Below are 16,332 nucleotides of genomic sequence, written 5' to 3' on the forward strand. Positions count from 1 at the left end.
TAACCTCCCTCCCCTCTGCCCCTAATTCTGACCAGTTTCATGATAATAATGCCAATAGCTCACTCATAATTCTATGTTAATCATGGTTTACAAATCACTTTCTTCACAATATCTCTGTAAGGCAGGCAATGTAAGCTTTATTATCCAGTTTACAAATAGACACTGAGGCTCAGGAAATCTAAACTCCTTACCTAGATATAGCATAAGCATCTGGGTAGTACAGTGGATAGAGTATCAGGCCTGGAGTCAAGTAGACCTGAGTTCAAATGTTCAAACCTGTTTGCCTGGTTTTCTCATCTGTTAAATGAGGAAAACAGTAGCACCTACCTCCCCGAGTTGTGGTGAGGTTCAAGTGAGATAATAATTGTTAAGTGTTTAGCCCAGTGCCTGGCACATAGTAGGCACTTAATAGATGTTGACTGACTGAGCCATATCTAATTCTAAACCTGCTATATCAAAGACAGAAGAAGCTTGACCTCATGCCCTCTGCCAAGTAAGTGAATGTTTGAGAGTGAGACCTACTCAATCCCTACCTTGATAAAGTGAGCCCTCTCAGGGACCAGATGAAGTTATGAGTCCTTAACATAAACTTTAAAATCTGATTGAGATCCAGCTGCAGAGCACCAGCAATGGCTTTAGGCTTGGGGGGAGGGGCACTGGCCCTGCTCCAAACCATCTCCCTTGCTTCCCAATTTGGTTCGCTTTCCTAACGTTTCCACACACAGCTTCCCTGCTCTCCTAAACTCTACACAAAGAAGAAAGCAAACTATATCACACCTCTTAAACTTACGTCCCTGGGCCCCTAAATGCCAGGGCTTTCCCTCTGACATTATCTTCAATTTATCCTGGAGAAATCTTATTGGATCTAGTTGTTTGAAAGTCTCAGGGGCAGCTAGGTGGCACAGGGGATAAAGCACTGGCCCTGGATTCAGGAGGAACTGAGTTCAAATCCGGCCTCAGACATTTGACACTTAGTAGCTGTGTGACCCTGGGCAAGTCACCTAACCTTCATTGCCCCGCAAGAAAAAAGAAAGAAAGGAAGAAAGAAAGAAAGAAAGTCTCCCCCATTAGACTGTGAGCTCCTCAAGGGCAGGCGAGGTTTTTGCCTTTTTTTGTATCTTTGGCAATTAGCACAGTGCCTGGCACATTGTAGGCACTTAATATATATCCCTGTTTCCTTGACTTGCCTGAGACAGCATAGAGCAACAAAAAGTCCTTCAGACTGGAGAAGCAAGAGAACCAAGTTTCAGTCCTAATGAATTTTGTGGCCTTGGGCAAGTCATTTCCCCTGAATAGACCTCACTTTGCACATCCGAAAAAAGAGGGGGTTGGATTAGATGCTCACTGGGGTCCCTCTAGCAAAATAATTAGATGGTTCTGTGATATTGGAGGCCTTCCTTTCCAGTTAATTACATTATCACTCCCTTCACAAATTCTGGGGACCTGCTAGTCTGGCCTTCTTGCTGTTCCTCACATTTGACTTTCCATCCCCTGTCCCTATGCTTCCCACAAGCTGTTCTCCACCCCTGGAATAAATTGCTTCTTCACCTCCCAAAATTCTCAGCTTCCTTCAAAGCTCAGCTCAAGCATCACCTCCTACAAGGGACCTTTTTTAGCTGCCCCAATCATTAGTGTTTTTCTCTCGAAATCACCTTATGTGTATTTTGTCAACATTTTCTATTTAATTATGTATGTGTCTGTTATGCATCCTGCTAGAGTGTAAGCTCTGTGAGAGCAGGGACTATTTCATTTCTGTCTTTGTATCCCTAGTACCCCCACACAGTGCCCAGCACATAATAGATTCTTGTTGACTGACTGATTAATGACAATCTAAAGCAACAAGCCTGATTTTTGTGGATGACTGGTGAAAACCACCTCAGTGCTGGCCTTGGGGCTCTAGCCCCATTTCACTCCTGAACCTCAGCTTCACCATCTATCAGATGGAACATGAAACACTTTCCCTACCTACTTCGCAGTGTTGTGAGGAAAGGGCACTTTAAAAGATCATAAAGAACTACAGAAATGGAAACTGTTCTCATGATTGCAGTCATGCAGAGCTGATTCTTTGAACTCAAGGATAATTCTAAATGCACTGATAAATATATTCAATTACTGTCCTTTCTTTTTGAGGCTGCTAGGTGGTACAGTAGATAGAGTGCTTGTTGGGCCTGGAGTCAAGAAGTCCTGAATTCAAATCCAACCTCAGATGCTACCAGCTGTGGGACCTTGGGCAAGTCACTTAAACTTGATCTGCCTCAGTTTCCTTAACCTTAAAATGGAGGTTATAATAGTGCCTACCTAGTAGGGCTGTTGTGAGGATCAAATAAGAATAATTATAAAGTGCTTAGCACAGTGCCTGGTACACAGCAGGCATTTAATAAATGCTTGCTGATTATCAGGTAATATTGTGCACTGTGGTTTTCTATGTATGCATCTTGTCCCTCTATTACACTGTGAGCTCCATGGGTCTTACCTAAAGTTTATATCTAAACTTTGTATTTCCCCTAGCACCTATCATAGTGTTTTCCATACAGAAAACCCTTATGAGATGTGTGGTGAGCTAAACCAAACTACTAGATTTTTTCAGACTACAAAAATGTTTTTACTCATCATGTGCCCTGTTTGGATGTGAGTGGCCTTGACTGCTTTGGGCGGCTGGTGAGTGGCCTATAAGGATAAGCTGGTGAGAGAAGTCAGCCCAAATCTCACTAGAAGCCCCCTTAAAAAACAGTGCAGAATCACCCTGATAAATCGCATCCCCCTCTCTGGAAATCCTTCTATCATCCTCTAAAAATGTCCCAAGCCACCCCCCAGATTTCCCTTGAAACAAGACCCACATGGACATTTCATCAAAGCTTCATTCCTGGATAGTGATGCTTCTCCCACGCCCCATACAGGGATAAGGGTGGCTAGAAGACATGGAGCAGGAATGTGAATGAGGTCATGGTTTTCTAAACCCTGGAGGAGGAGGAGGGAAGCAGCTGCCATCAACTATGGGATTAGCCAATTAAAATCTAAATATGCAAGGCAAGTCTCTGGATTAGGGACTGTTCTGACTTCCTGAGCCACCAACCACTGTGCATGACCTACGCACCCCAGAGCTGTCTCCTCATATGACCTGAGCCTCAACTCTTCCACTCACTTTACTTACCAAATTCTCCTCTGGGAAATATGGCTTCTGGGAAGCAAAATTAAGGGACTCAATAGGGAGGTACTTTATTTCATACAGTTCACAGAACTGCCTGGGTACTTTGGGAAAGAATTTCCTAAAAGATCTTCCTTTTTCCACTTTCCCAACTCAAGTTCAACCTTTTTACAATGCCTGAAGCATCTTCCTTACTCATAAATTTAGTCATTTTTCTGCTCTGCTCAAAAATCTTCAGTGGCTCCCTATTACCTATCAAGTAACCTTCAAATTCCTCTACCTAGCAGTCAAAGCATTTTATAATTTGGTGCCACCTGGTCTCTCCAGCCTTATTTTCTTTTTGTTTCTTTTGGGGGGGGTGTTGCAGGACAGTGAGGGTCAAGTGACTTACCCAGGGTCACACAGCTAGTAAGTGTCAGTGTCTGAGGTCAGATTTGAACTCAGGTCCTCCTGAATCCAGGGCTGGTGCTTTATCCACTGTGCTACCTAGCTGCTCCCCCCCACAGCCTTATTTTCTACCACTGTCATCCCTCCATTCACTCTATTGTCTAGCTAAACTGGGTAACTCTGTCCCTTAAACATACCTTCTACTCTTTTGCCTCCCTGCCTTTACTTACACTGGCCCCCTCCATGGAAAGTGCTTCCTCCCTATTTCACCACTATATTGTCAAATTTAATATACATCTCCCCCTCCAAAAAAAAGACACTGAACACAAGAGAAGGTCATGGTTTCATGCCTAATCTTCTTTTTATTCTTTCTGTATTGAAATGTTTGTGTTTGGAGACAATGTTAAGTTCACAATTTTTTTTTAAAGTTGTGGGGTTTTTTATGAGAAGGGGCTAGGGGCAGCTAGGTGGCCCAGTGGATAGGGTACTGGCCCTGGATTCAGGAGGACCTGAGTTCAGATACGACCTCAGACACATGACACTTACTAGTTGTATGACCCTGGGCAAGTCACTTAACCCCATTGCCCTGCAAAAAGAGAGAGAGAGAAAAGGGGCTCCCTCTTTCTCTTCTCTTGCTGAATTCCTACCTATCCTTAAAATTCAACTCAAATGCAATCCCCTCCAGGAAGCCTGACCCCTTGGCCCTCACCAGACCTCTTTTTGCTGTGTTCTTCTGCACAATGCAAAGAGAGGATGGCAGATATTATGCCTAGGACCAGAGAGGCCAGGAAGATACTTCAACCCAAAGCTCTGTGCCACCCTCCCCCTTTTCCCCATCTTAATAGTCCATATTTAGAGGAAAACAGTCAAGAAGTGCCTGGATGGAGAGAAGTGCTCCAATCCAAGATTCAGCAGCCTTTTTAGCAATAAATGCTATTCCCAAGCCTAAGTAATGCAGACTGAGTTCACCAACTGGGCAAAATGGGGACAGGAGAAGAAAGGAGAAAAGGTGAGGAGACAGAGGGAAGGGAATAAGGAAGAGAGAAGGGAAGAGAGAAGGGAAGAGGGAAGGGAAGAGGGAAGGGAAGTGGGAAGGGAAGTGGGAAGGGAAGTGGGAAGGGAAGTGGGAAGGGAAGTGGGAAGGGAAGTGGGAAGGGAAGTGGGAAGGGAAGGGAAGGGAAGGGAAGGGAAGGGAAGGGAAGGGAAGGGAAGGGAAGGGAAGGGAAGGGAAGGGAAGGGAAGGGAAGGGAAGGGAAGGGAAGGGAAGGGAAGGGAAGGGAAGGGAAGGGAAGAAAACATATTTTTGAGTATAGGAATCCATCCTGAATAGACATAAGAGAACCCAACATACTAGTAGGTCGGTACACCCACTCCACCTCAATTATGCCATGTTCTACTTTATCCCTGACAGGAAAACCCCTCCCACAGGATCTCTACTGGAGAGATTTTCCCCACCCTGAAAACTTGTCCTAACTCCCATCTTCTCCTTGAAGTCTTCCCTGCCCATCCTAACCCTCAGCAGTCTATCTCTCCCTACTCTGAAGTCCTAAACATTTATTGTCATTTGCCATTTACCTTGTACTATCAGCTAACTTTCCGTGGCTGGATGTCTAATCTCCCCAAGTAGGTTTTAAACCCTCTAAAAGCAAAGAGCAGGCCTTGTTTCCCTAGCTATAAAATCAGACAGTTAGGCTAGATGGCCTCTGAGGCTCCTTCCAGCTCAAAATCTATGAACTTATGATCCTTTCTCACCCCTGATCCCCCGAGAGTAATGACCTTTCCCCTCAGACCTAACATAGCACTTTGTACCCCTCAAATGTATCATGTATTATTATTATATAAATGGGTCTTGGCCCACTAGAATGTATGGTCCATGAGGGCAGGGACTAGATCTTATCTGAATTCTCTATCCCTTGGTTCCTAGCATAAGGAGGTATTTAATAAATGTTTGGTGAATGAAGGAAGTGAAGTGAAAGCTCTCCTCTGGATGACTCACTTTGACATCCTGCTCCAGGCTATGAATGAGCTCCCCATCCACCTGGCCTGTCTGGGCCACTCGTAGGCTGCGCCGTTCTGCCTTGCGTAGACGGTACTGCAGGATGCGGCAGGTCTTGCTGGCTTGGTCCAGTTGCTGCCGGAGCTCCTGGAGCTGGTAGACATCCTCCTCCATGTAGACATCCCGCATCTCCAGCATCTCGGCCCGCAGCTCCTCGATCTCATCCTAGAGAGAGGAAGGTCACAACTTTAGTCCTGCAGTGTCCCCTGTGTCCTGGTCACTGTTTCCTAACTGGCCTCCCTTCTATCTCCCTAACCCCATACAGCTGGACCTGCTACACAACCAGAGTTACTGAGCCCTGGAGGTATGTTGTACCCAGAACTACAACAAGGCTGGGGTGTGGGAGGGGAGGCTAAAAAAAAAAAAAAAAGAAAATCGAGAGCCCATGGCACAAAGGAGCTTTCGATCTAGTTGGGAGAAAAGCTGTGAAACATGAAATGATGAGCAGAGGAAGCATGTTGTGCTTTGCATTTAGGCACTGAGCCGTATGGCCTTGGGCTACTTATTTAATCTGTCTGAGCCCCTTTCCTCGTCTCTAAAAGGGGAATAATGATATTTGTACAATCTGCCTCATAAGGTTGAGGTGATGAAAGTGTGCTGTAAACTTAAGGGACTCTGGAAATTTTAAGTTATTCATAAGAAGAAAGCATGTAATCAAACTTAGTATCACAGGACTTAGAGCTGAAGGGCCCTTAGAGACCACCTAAACAAATCCTCCTTATTCCATGGAGAAAGGGCCCCAAAGTCATACAGGTAACAGCAGTCAAGAACTGAACCCAAATCTTTTTGAGGTCAGATTCAAGGATCTTTATAATGCCCTATGCTCCCTCTTCAATCCTGCAAAGATCCACAATTTCATCTCAGTCAAGTATTCTTTTTTTTGGGGGGGGGTTCAGACACTTAATAGCTTGTGACCCATGGCAAGTCATTTATTTATTTATTCATATAAATATGTTATTATTTTCCAGTTACATGTAGAGATAGCTCTCAACATTTATTTTTATAAGATTTCTAGTTTCAAATTTTTCTCCCTCCCTCCCCCCAAGACAGCAAGTAATCTGATATAGGTTATATATGTATAATCACATTAAACATCTTTCTGCATTAGTCATGTTATAAGAGAAGAATCAGAGCAAAAAGGAAAAACCTTAAAAAAGAAAAACAACCACAACAAAAACCAATAGAAATAGTATGGTTCGATCTGCATCTAGATTCCACAGTTCTTTTTTTTTTTCTGGATTTGGAGAACATTTTCCATCATGAGTCCTCTGGAACTGTCTTGGACCATTGTATTGCTGAGAAGAATCAAGTCTATCGCAGCTGATCAACACATGATGTTGTTGATACTGTGTACAATGTTCTCCTGGTTATGCTCATCTGACTCATCATCAGTTCATCCATGTCCTTCCAGGTTTCTCTGAAATCCACCACCACAACTTGTTCAGCCATTCCCCAATTGATGGGCAATCCCTCAGTTTCCAATTACTTGCCACCACAAAAAGAGCAGCTATAAATATTTTTGTACATGTGGGTCCTTTTCCCTTTTCCATGATCTCACTGGAAAAAAGACCTAATAGTGGTATTTCTGGGTCAATCAGTCAGGTATTCTTGTTTGTTTGTTTGTTTGTTTTCTGTGAGGCAATTGGGGTTAAGTGACTTGCCCAGGGTCATACAGTTCCTAAGTGTTAAGCATCTGAGGTCAGATTTGAACTCAGGTCCTCCTGAATCCAGGGCCGGTGTTCTATCCATTGTGCCACCTAGCTGCCCCAGTCAGGTATTCTTAACCTGTTTTGTGTCATGGACTCCCCTTGGGCAGTCTGGGGAAGCCAAGACCTCTGTACTCAGAATCACATTCTTAAAAATAGAAAGAATTACAGAGGAAAACAATTCTTTTGAAATACAGTTAGCAAGAGATTTGCAAAAACAAAAACAAAATCCACAAGTTCACAGACCCCTTAAGCAGCCCTGATCTAGGTGAATGTCATAGCGCCATGAATGCCAATCCTAGCTCATTCTCCAGAACAGCAACTCTGTTTACAGACATGCCAACCGTCCACTACTCCCTGCTGTCCAAGCTTATCTCTCACTCATTCCCTGACTAAAATTCTCTATGTATCAATTCTGGCCAGAGCCCTGTTCATTCAACACAAACCAATGCAAGGAGTGAGGAGCCAAAGCTGGAAATGAGAAGAGGAAGTGAGATGGTTTGTATCATTTCAAGTTGGCAAAGTGAGGAAAGAAAAATAATACATAGTATCTCAGGAAGGAGATACACAGTTACTTGCCTAGGACAACCTTGTAGGAAAGGATGCGTGGGTTAAAACAGTTATCAGGTCTGGGGCCAGTTAGATATTGGGGGTGGTGGGGAAGATGGACTAGACACCGGGCATTAAGTATTTGAAGAGTTGTCCTGGAGAAAGGAGGTTACACAGGTTTAGCTTGACCTCCAAAAGTAGAACTAAAAGCAACACTGAAAATTATAGGGAATTAGACCAGCCAAATAAGCATAATGATTACGGTGGTGGTGGTGGTGGTGGTGGTGGTGGTGGTGGTGATACTTCTAGCAGTTATGGCACTCAGGAAAAGGAATGGGCTTCCTCTCAAAAATGTGAATCTCCCTATCCTTGGAGGCACCTGTTCAAGCAAGACTGGATGGCCACTTGCAGTGGAAGTAAGGTTAAAATGGATGTCCCTTTTGCCTTACAGACATCTGCGACTGTCTCCTTAGCAGAGAGGTGGATTCCAGAGAAAAGAAAATATCCAAGAAGTGTGAATGTGTGTGGGTGTGTGAGGGGGGGAGAGGCAGCCAAAAGCATCAAAAGCTACAGGAAGGTCAAGAAGAAGGTCATTGGCTTTTACGGATTGGCAATCACAAAATCAATAGTAGCCCTGGAGAGAGCAGTTTCAGATGAGTGGCAGAACTGGAAGCCAAACTACAAGGGCCTGAAAAGTGAGTGGGAGGTGAGGAAATGGGTGTAGAAGATTCTTTCTAGGAATTTGGCTGTGAGGAGAGGTGTAGGATGATGAAGGGGTAGCAGGGTCAAGTAAAGATTTGGGTTTTTTTTTTTCTTAAAGAATGGGGGAGGCCTGGATATGTTTATAGACTGTTAGCTTTTGTTTTTTTTAGCAGCCACATCACATTGTTGAGAACATTGTAATCAACCCAAATCCCCACATCTTTTTTCATGACTGTTTCTAAGCTAGGTCTTTCCCATTCTGTATTTATATGACTGATTTTTAAAAAAAATCTCAAGGGGAAGACTTCCATATTAAGTCACTTTGGGTTCGTTCTTGTTAAATTTCTTATTGGTTTAGACCTAGGCATTCTACTAAACTTCACTCCCTGAGGCCCCAGCAATGGGTGGGCTCTTGGCTCAGCAGGGAGCAGCTAGCCAGCTGCAGTGAAAATCTAGGTCAGCAGAGCCTGGCACGGCTCACCACGTGAGGGGACTGAATCGACAATACGGGGCTTGTGGCCGTCACCGACTATGTCTCTGGCAGACAATCCCAGGGTCTGTGCTGGCTGGACTCCCCCAGTCTCTGGGTGATGGAGCAGACAGACTGAGGATGAGAGGGGAGCTGGGGAGCCCCAGAAAGAGTTCTTAGCATTCGGGGGGGGGCTCTCAGGGAAGGGAAGACCAGACAGCTAAAGGCTGATCTGCTCAGTGGCAGCTAATGCTCCTCCAAGTCCCTGTTTCTCTGCTGCAAAGTGACATCCTTTTGGTATATTGTTACAGTGTCCTGAGGACATTACAACTTCTGGGTTCCCTTGGTCTCCTTTGCCAAACTATGACCTGTGCTGAAGGGAAGAACAGACGCTGTGAAGAAAGGAGTAGGCCCGGCTGTAGGGAATGCCTGTAAAGCCTGTTCTTTGGATCTATGCTTCCATTCATTGGACTTTCAAATACCTACTATAATAAAGAGGTCCTTGAGTGCTAGGGTTACATAGATAAGACATAGGTCTTTGCCTCAAGAACCTAACCATCTAACAGTGAAGATGAAACAAAATGCACAGGAATTTTCATACAAAGGAAAATTTATTCAGACAAAGTGTTTATGAAACATCTGAGGAAAAGAACACTTTTGGCTTGGTGAATGGACTGGATAGGGAGAGTCAGACAAGGCTTTCTGGAGAAGGTGGCTTCTGACTTGGGCCTTGAGGAAAGGGAGAAACTTCACCAAATAAATCTGTCAGGCACTTACTAAGGGGCAGTGAGGTGGCATAGTGGATAGAGTGCCAGGTCTAGAGTCAAGAATACACATTCTTTAAATGTAAGACACTTCCTAGCCTCAAGAAGCTTAGGGAAAGAGGAGTATATTCTTTTTCTTTTTTTTTTGGTGAAGCAATTGGGGTTAAGCGACTTGCCCAGGGTCACACAACTAGTAAGTGTCAAGTGTCTGAGGTCAGATTTGAACTCAGGACCTCCTGAATCCAAAGCTGGGGCTCTATCCACTGCTCTACCTAGCTGCCCCAAAAGGAGTATATTTTAAGGATGGAGGGGGCAGCTAGGCAGCACAGTGGATAAAGCCCCGGCCCTGGATTCAGGAGGTCCTGAGTTCAAATCTAGCCTCAGACACTTGACACTTACTAGCTGTGTGACCCTGGGCAAGTCCCTTAACCTTCATTGCCCCACCAAAAAAAAAAAAAAAGACAGTGGACAGAATGAACCAAGGAGAAGAAACAGGTTGAATGGAGGGTGGAGAAGGGGAAAGGGAAGTAGAGTATTTCAATTTGATTGAAGCAGAGAATACACAAAGTATGAGATAAGGCTGGCCAGTAGTTTGGAGCCAGGTTATACAAGGCCTTGAATGACAGTCGGTAGTTCATTCTGCTACATGAAGCCTTATCCAATTCTCTTGAGTTCACACCTCCCCCTGCAAAAAATTACCTTATATTTATTTTGTATACTCTTATAAATGTACATGTCACCTTCTTTTTCAGAAGAATATAAGCCTCTTGAGTGCAGAATGATGTTTCAATTTTCTTTGTATCCCCAGTACTTGGTACATAGTTAGGTGCTGAATAAATACGTGTTGGTTTCGGTTTTGTGAAATTTGGGAAATAACATGTTTCTGAGCCTCAATGTTCTCATCTTTAAAATGGGGAATCATGATACTTTCACAACCTAATTCCTTCACAAGTTGTGAGAGAAATGTTTTGTCAATCCTCTAATATTGGGAGGACCTGAGTTCGAATCTCACCTCAGACACTTACTTGCTGTGTGACTCTGGGCAAGTTACTTAACCCCAATGCCTTAAACATCCAGGGCAATCTCCAATCATCCTGATGTGTATCTTGCCACTGGACCCAGATGGCTCTGGAAGAAAGAGTGAGGTTGGTGACCTTGCACAGCCCTCCCTCACTTAAATCCAATTCAGTGAAAGGCATGACATCACCCCAATGAAAGAAGGTAATTATTGACCAGAAGAACCAGGAAGGACAACATAAAAAAAGACAGCACCAGGGTTAAATCATATGGTCCCACAATGGACTTAAAGAACATTTGCTCTCTGTGTAAGGCTAGGCATGTCACCTAACTTCAGAACCTCAGTTTCCTACCATGTAAAATGAGACATTTGAGTTAAATGATTTCAAGGTATCCATCCATCCATTCATCCATCCATCCATCCATCCATCTCTTTACAATCTATGGTGCTGATTCTGGGTAGCTATGTGGCACAGTGAGTTCCCAGCCTGGAGTCAGGAAGACCTAAGCCCAAATTCAGCCTTAGATGCTTACTAGCTGTATGACCCTGGGTAAGTCACTTAATCTTGTTTGCCCTCAATTTATGCATTTGTCAAATGAGTTGGAGAAAGAAATGGCAAACTATTCCAGTATTTCTGCCAAGAAAACCCCAAATGGGGTCACGAAGAGTTGGACATGACTGAAAACAACTGAACAACAAGAAGATAATGATTCTTCTCAGGGCTGATGATACCAGCAGGATCCTAAAAAGCAGCATCTGATAAAACAGAGTAGGGGAGACCTAAGCAGGTGAGCATCACTGAGAAGTAAAGTGGAGCCTTCCAGATCAGATCTCTGCCGGCAGGATGGGATCTCAGGCAGGAAATGAGATGGACACTCTGGGAACAAAGGAGAAGGATGCAAGAGTTCTTTTCTCTTCTCCAGGGATTTTAATTCAGTTCAATCCTTCCTAGAAGAAATATAACTATAAAGGATGAACTACTTCAAAGAGCCCCTCCTGACTTCCCCTGAAATAAGTCCTTTTCTTCTCCCCTTACATCTCTTCATATAAACCCTAAAGTCTTTTCTCTGCTTCCCTTCCTTAAAAGTACAAAGAGGGGGCCTGGGCTGGCAAGGGAGATGCTGCTTGTTGCAGAAAGCTACAGGAGGGTCTGTCCTGCCTGGGGGATGGGGCTCAACTGTTGACAGGAAGGTTAAGTACAGTTCACAGCCTACCAGACACCTCAGAGGGCATCTAGTCTAATGGGCACCTTTCAATGATCTCCCTAAGAAGTGGCCAGGAAATTGGGAGCTCCTGGAGGGCAGGGATTATCTTTTGTCTCTTTTTCTATCCCTAGCGCTTAGTACAGTGCCTTACATGCAGTAGATATTTCATAAATGTTTAATGCCTGGCCATCCAGTCTCAGCTTGAACAGCCACAGCAGGGAATCCCTCCCTCTCCTATGGCAGTCCATTTCACTCTGGGAGAGCTGTTACTGTTGGGATGTTTCTCCTTACAAGGAGCTAAAAGCTGCTTCTCTGCAGAGTCTGCACAATGAGGTGTAGTTCTGTAGTCTGGTACCAGTCAAAAAAGATCTGATGCTGCTGCTGCTTCCACATGAAGTGCCTTCCATTTGATTTCAAAACAGTCATGAAATACCTACTATGTGCCAGGCATTGTACTAGGCAGTGATTCTGACAAAATCAGAAATAGTACCTGTCAGCAAGGAGCCTATGTTCTACATCAAGGCCCTTGAAGACAGCAATTCAACTCAATTAATTGATCATTTACTAAGCACCTACTGTGTGTTGGGTACTAGGGAAGATACAAAGGGATTTTTTTTTGGTTTTTGGTTTTTGCAGGGCAATGAGGGTTAAGTGACTTGCCAAAGGTCACACAGCTAGTAAGTGTCAAGTGTCTGAGGCCGGATTTGAACTCAGGTCCTTCTGAATCCAGAGCCAGTGCTTTATCCACTGTGCTACCTAGCTGCCCCAGATACAGAGTTTTTAAAAGACATAGCTCATGTCTTCACAGAGTACACAGTCTAAAAAGGAATAAGAAAAAAACCTCCACAGAGGTAATGATAATACAAAAAATTGCTCCATAAGTACATGAAAGAGAAGCAAGGGGGCAGCTAGGTGGCGCAGTGGATAAAACACTGGCCTTGGATTCAGAAGGACCTGAGTTCAAATCCAGCCTCAGACACTTGACACTTAAATAGCTGTGTGACCCTGGACAAGTCACTTAACCCTCATTGCTCTGCAAAAAAAAAAAAGAGAGAGAGAAGCAAGACAAAGGACAATTTGAAGGGTGATAGAGAAGGGAGAAATCAGGAAAGGCTTCCTGCAGGAGGTGGCATGTCAGTTAGAATGTAAAAGATGGTTATGCATTCAACAAATGAAGAAAGGGGAAGGAGAGAGGTAGTGTGTGTACTACAGTGGAAATAGCATTGGTTTTGGAATGAGAGCACATGGATTTGAACACTGGCTCTGCCACTTACTATCTCTGTATGACCTTGGGCAAGTCATTTAACTGCCTGGCGTCTCAATCTCCCATCTGCAAAATGAAAGGGTTGAACTAGATGACAATTAAGGTCCTTTCTAGCTCTAGATATGTGAGCCTAGAAGGCCATTTGAGGCATAGGGAGTATCATGGGCAGAGGCACAGATGAAGGACTTGCTAGCAGTTATGATGATGATGATTAAAGTAGCAACTCTAGAGCTGGCAGCTAGGTGGCACAGTGGATAGAGCACCGGGCTTGGCATTAGGAACACTCATCTTTATGAGTTCAAATCCAGTCTCAGACACTTATTGGCTGTGTGACCCCGGGCAAGTCACTTAACCCCAGTTCAGGGAACAGACCAGCTTGCCTAAAGTGTGCACAAGAGCCTTCTGTTTTTTCCATCGCTATCTCATCAGTCTTGCTCCTCTCCCTTGATTCCTCACTGCAAATGTTTTCTACAACACTTTGGCCAATTCCTTTATCCTACTATGGTAGACAAATTTCCACTACTTAAAATCCTGGGAATCCTGTACAGATGGGACTGAGGGGGAGGGACTATCCTTCTAGGGAAGTCTCTTGCTGCCACACCAAGATGAGATCCTACCCCACATGCACCTAGGCTGAGGGACTCAACTCTCCCCCATCCCATGGGGCAGCCGACATTCCAGAGAGAGGGAAAGCCCCTGGCATGAAGGGATAGCAACAAAGCCAATGAATGGAGTAGTCCAGTGAAGAAAATGGATTCCTGACCATGTTCAAAACCTGTGTGAAGTGAGGGGTCAGCGATGGAATTGGAATAGATATCTATCCTCTGAGATACCTTCAAACTCTGACTTTCAGGGATTATTTCCCCCGAGTGGCTTCCCCTCCCTCTATCCCTTTCCTCCCTGATTTTCCCAGTATGCACTTGACCAGTCGGGGAGAATGGAGCCAGCAGGCAGTTTCCATGACAACAACGATAGGGACAGACATGCCTGAGATTCTGATGTGACTCAGAGCAGTATTAATTTGTTTTCCCAACAGATCTGGAGGGTGTGAACGTGGCACTTGGTTCACTGAACTCCCTCGAGCAGCCTAGCCAGGTTTAAAAGGCCTTGGCACCAGCCAAAGAGTTGTCAAGGAAAAGTTTGAGGGCCTTCCCACTCACCTCCAGACACACTAAGCACATTCCCCTTTCTCTGACATTGACCCTCTACCTGGAGTACTCACCTTGCTCCTCTTTCCATATCCCAATCCTACCCATGCTTCAAAGTCCACCTTTGTTTCATCTCTTCCAAAAAGCCCTCTTTCACCTACTTTTTTTTTTTGGCGGGACAATGGGGGTTAAGTGACTTGCCCAGGGTCACACAGCTGGTAAGTGTCAAGTGTCTGAGGCTGGATTTGAACCCAGGTACTCCTGAATCCAGGGCTGGTGCTTTATCCACTGCGCCACCTAGCTGCCCCTCCCACCTATTTTAATATATTCTCCTACTAAGTGTGGTTTTTAAAAATTCACTCATTCATTCTCTGGGTCTCAATTGCCTCACCTAAAAATGAGATTGGATTTTTTTCTATCCCCAGCATTTAATACAGGACATAGTCAGTGCTTAATAAATGTCCACTGACTGACTGGACAATACTGTATGTTCTCCTAGGTTCCTTCCAGATCTGACTCCATGATCTTCCCTGCTGGCATGATATAGTACTGGATTATGGGCAGGATTTGGAATCAGGAGAATTGGGTTCAAATACTGCTTCAGAAATTTCTAGACATGTATGTGATCGTTAGAAAAATCACTTAAAATGAAAGAAAGTGAAAAATAGCATGCTTCAATCTGTTCCATCAATATCAGTTCTTTCTTTGGAGGTGGATAATAGTTTCATCAATAGTCCTTTGGGATTTTATTTTCTTTTAATCAAGTTTTCTTGTACAAAATGACAAATGTGGTAATACTTTGCATAATCATACATTTATAACCCATATCTGATTGCTTGCTGCCTCAAGGAGGGGAAGTGAGAGGGGAGGGAGGGATAAAAATTGGAACTCAAAACTATAAATAAAAATGTTTATTACATTAAAAAAAATTTTAACAATCACTTAAATATCAGTCTTCCTTATCTGTAAAATGGAGATAATAATCCTCCCTCTACCTATCTTAAGAGATTGCTGTGAGGAAAGTGCTTTACAAACTTTAATGTGCTGTAAGTTATTTGAGATATTATTATCAAATCTCTGGATTTTAATCTGGAATACACCCCCATAATTCCTGAATACACACATTCTCAAATTGTCTTATGTGTGTCTTGGTTCCTCAACAATCTCGAGGGGAAGGGACTGTATCTTGAGGTGCATGTTACAAGTGCTTTGCAAACCATAAAACACTAAATGAATGTCAATTAAGATGCTGGAATGTCAGAGCTAGAAGGATTCTCACCTTAATAATAATAATAACTCTTATTCAAATACATGCACTTTTTATTTTTTTATTTTATTTTATTTTTGAAGCAATTGGGCTTAAGTGACTTGTCCAGGGTCATACAGCTAGTTAAGTGTCTTCCTGAATCCAGGGCCAGTGCTCTATCCACTGTGCCACCTAGCTGCCCCTAATATGTGCACTTTTAAGGCTTGCAACTATAAAGGTAGAGTTATCTCACTGAATCCTCGCTCACAACAACTCTGTGAGGGAGATGCTATTATTAGCCCCATTTTACACATGAGGAAGTTGAGACCAAGTGAGGTAAAATGGCTTCTTGAGGGGCTTGGAGCTAATAAGTCAGATTTAAACCTAGGTCCTCTGACCCCCTAAGTCCAATACTCTATCCACTACGCCAGGCTGCTTTTACCTTAAAACACAGAACATAAAAATGTTAGAGCTGGAAAGGATTTTGGGGGTCATCTAGCTCAATCTCTTCATTTTATATATAGGGAAACCAAGGCCCGGAGAAGTCAGTGACTTCTATCTTCCCCAGCACAGGGACAAGCATATAGGAAGCTATGGATATGAGCATGTTCATTAAAAACTTTCATTAATTCATTCATTCAATGTTTATCAAGCACCTATAGCTCTCTTTGGA

General features: G+C 43.8%; 1 protein-coding gene across 1 annotated transcript in view; it reads right to left on the reverse strand.

Moving 5' to 3' along the window:
• SOGA1 (suppressor of glucose, autophagy associated 1) overlaps positions 1-16,332 on the reverse strand; it is a 131,421-nt gene that overhangs the window by 83,343 nt on the left and 31,746 nt on the right. Inside the window, 1 exon segment of the mRNA XM_043989423.1 lies at positions 5,529-5,753. Coding sequence (XP_043845358.1) covers positions 5,529-5,726 — 198 coding nt within the window. The 5' untranslated portion in view covers positions 5,727-5,753.

The sequence above is a fragment of the Dromiciops gliroides genome, chromosome 2, assembly GCF_019393635.1.
Source record: "Dromiciops gliroides isolate mDroGli1 chromosome 2, mDroGli1.pri, whole genome shotgun sequence".
NCBI lineage: Eukaryota > Metazoa > Chordata > Mammalia > Microbiotheria > Microbiotheriidae > Dromiciops > Dromiciops gliroides.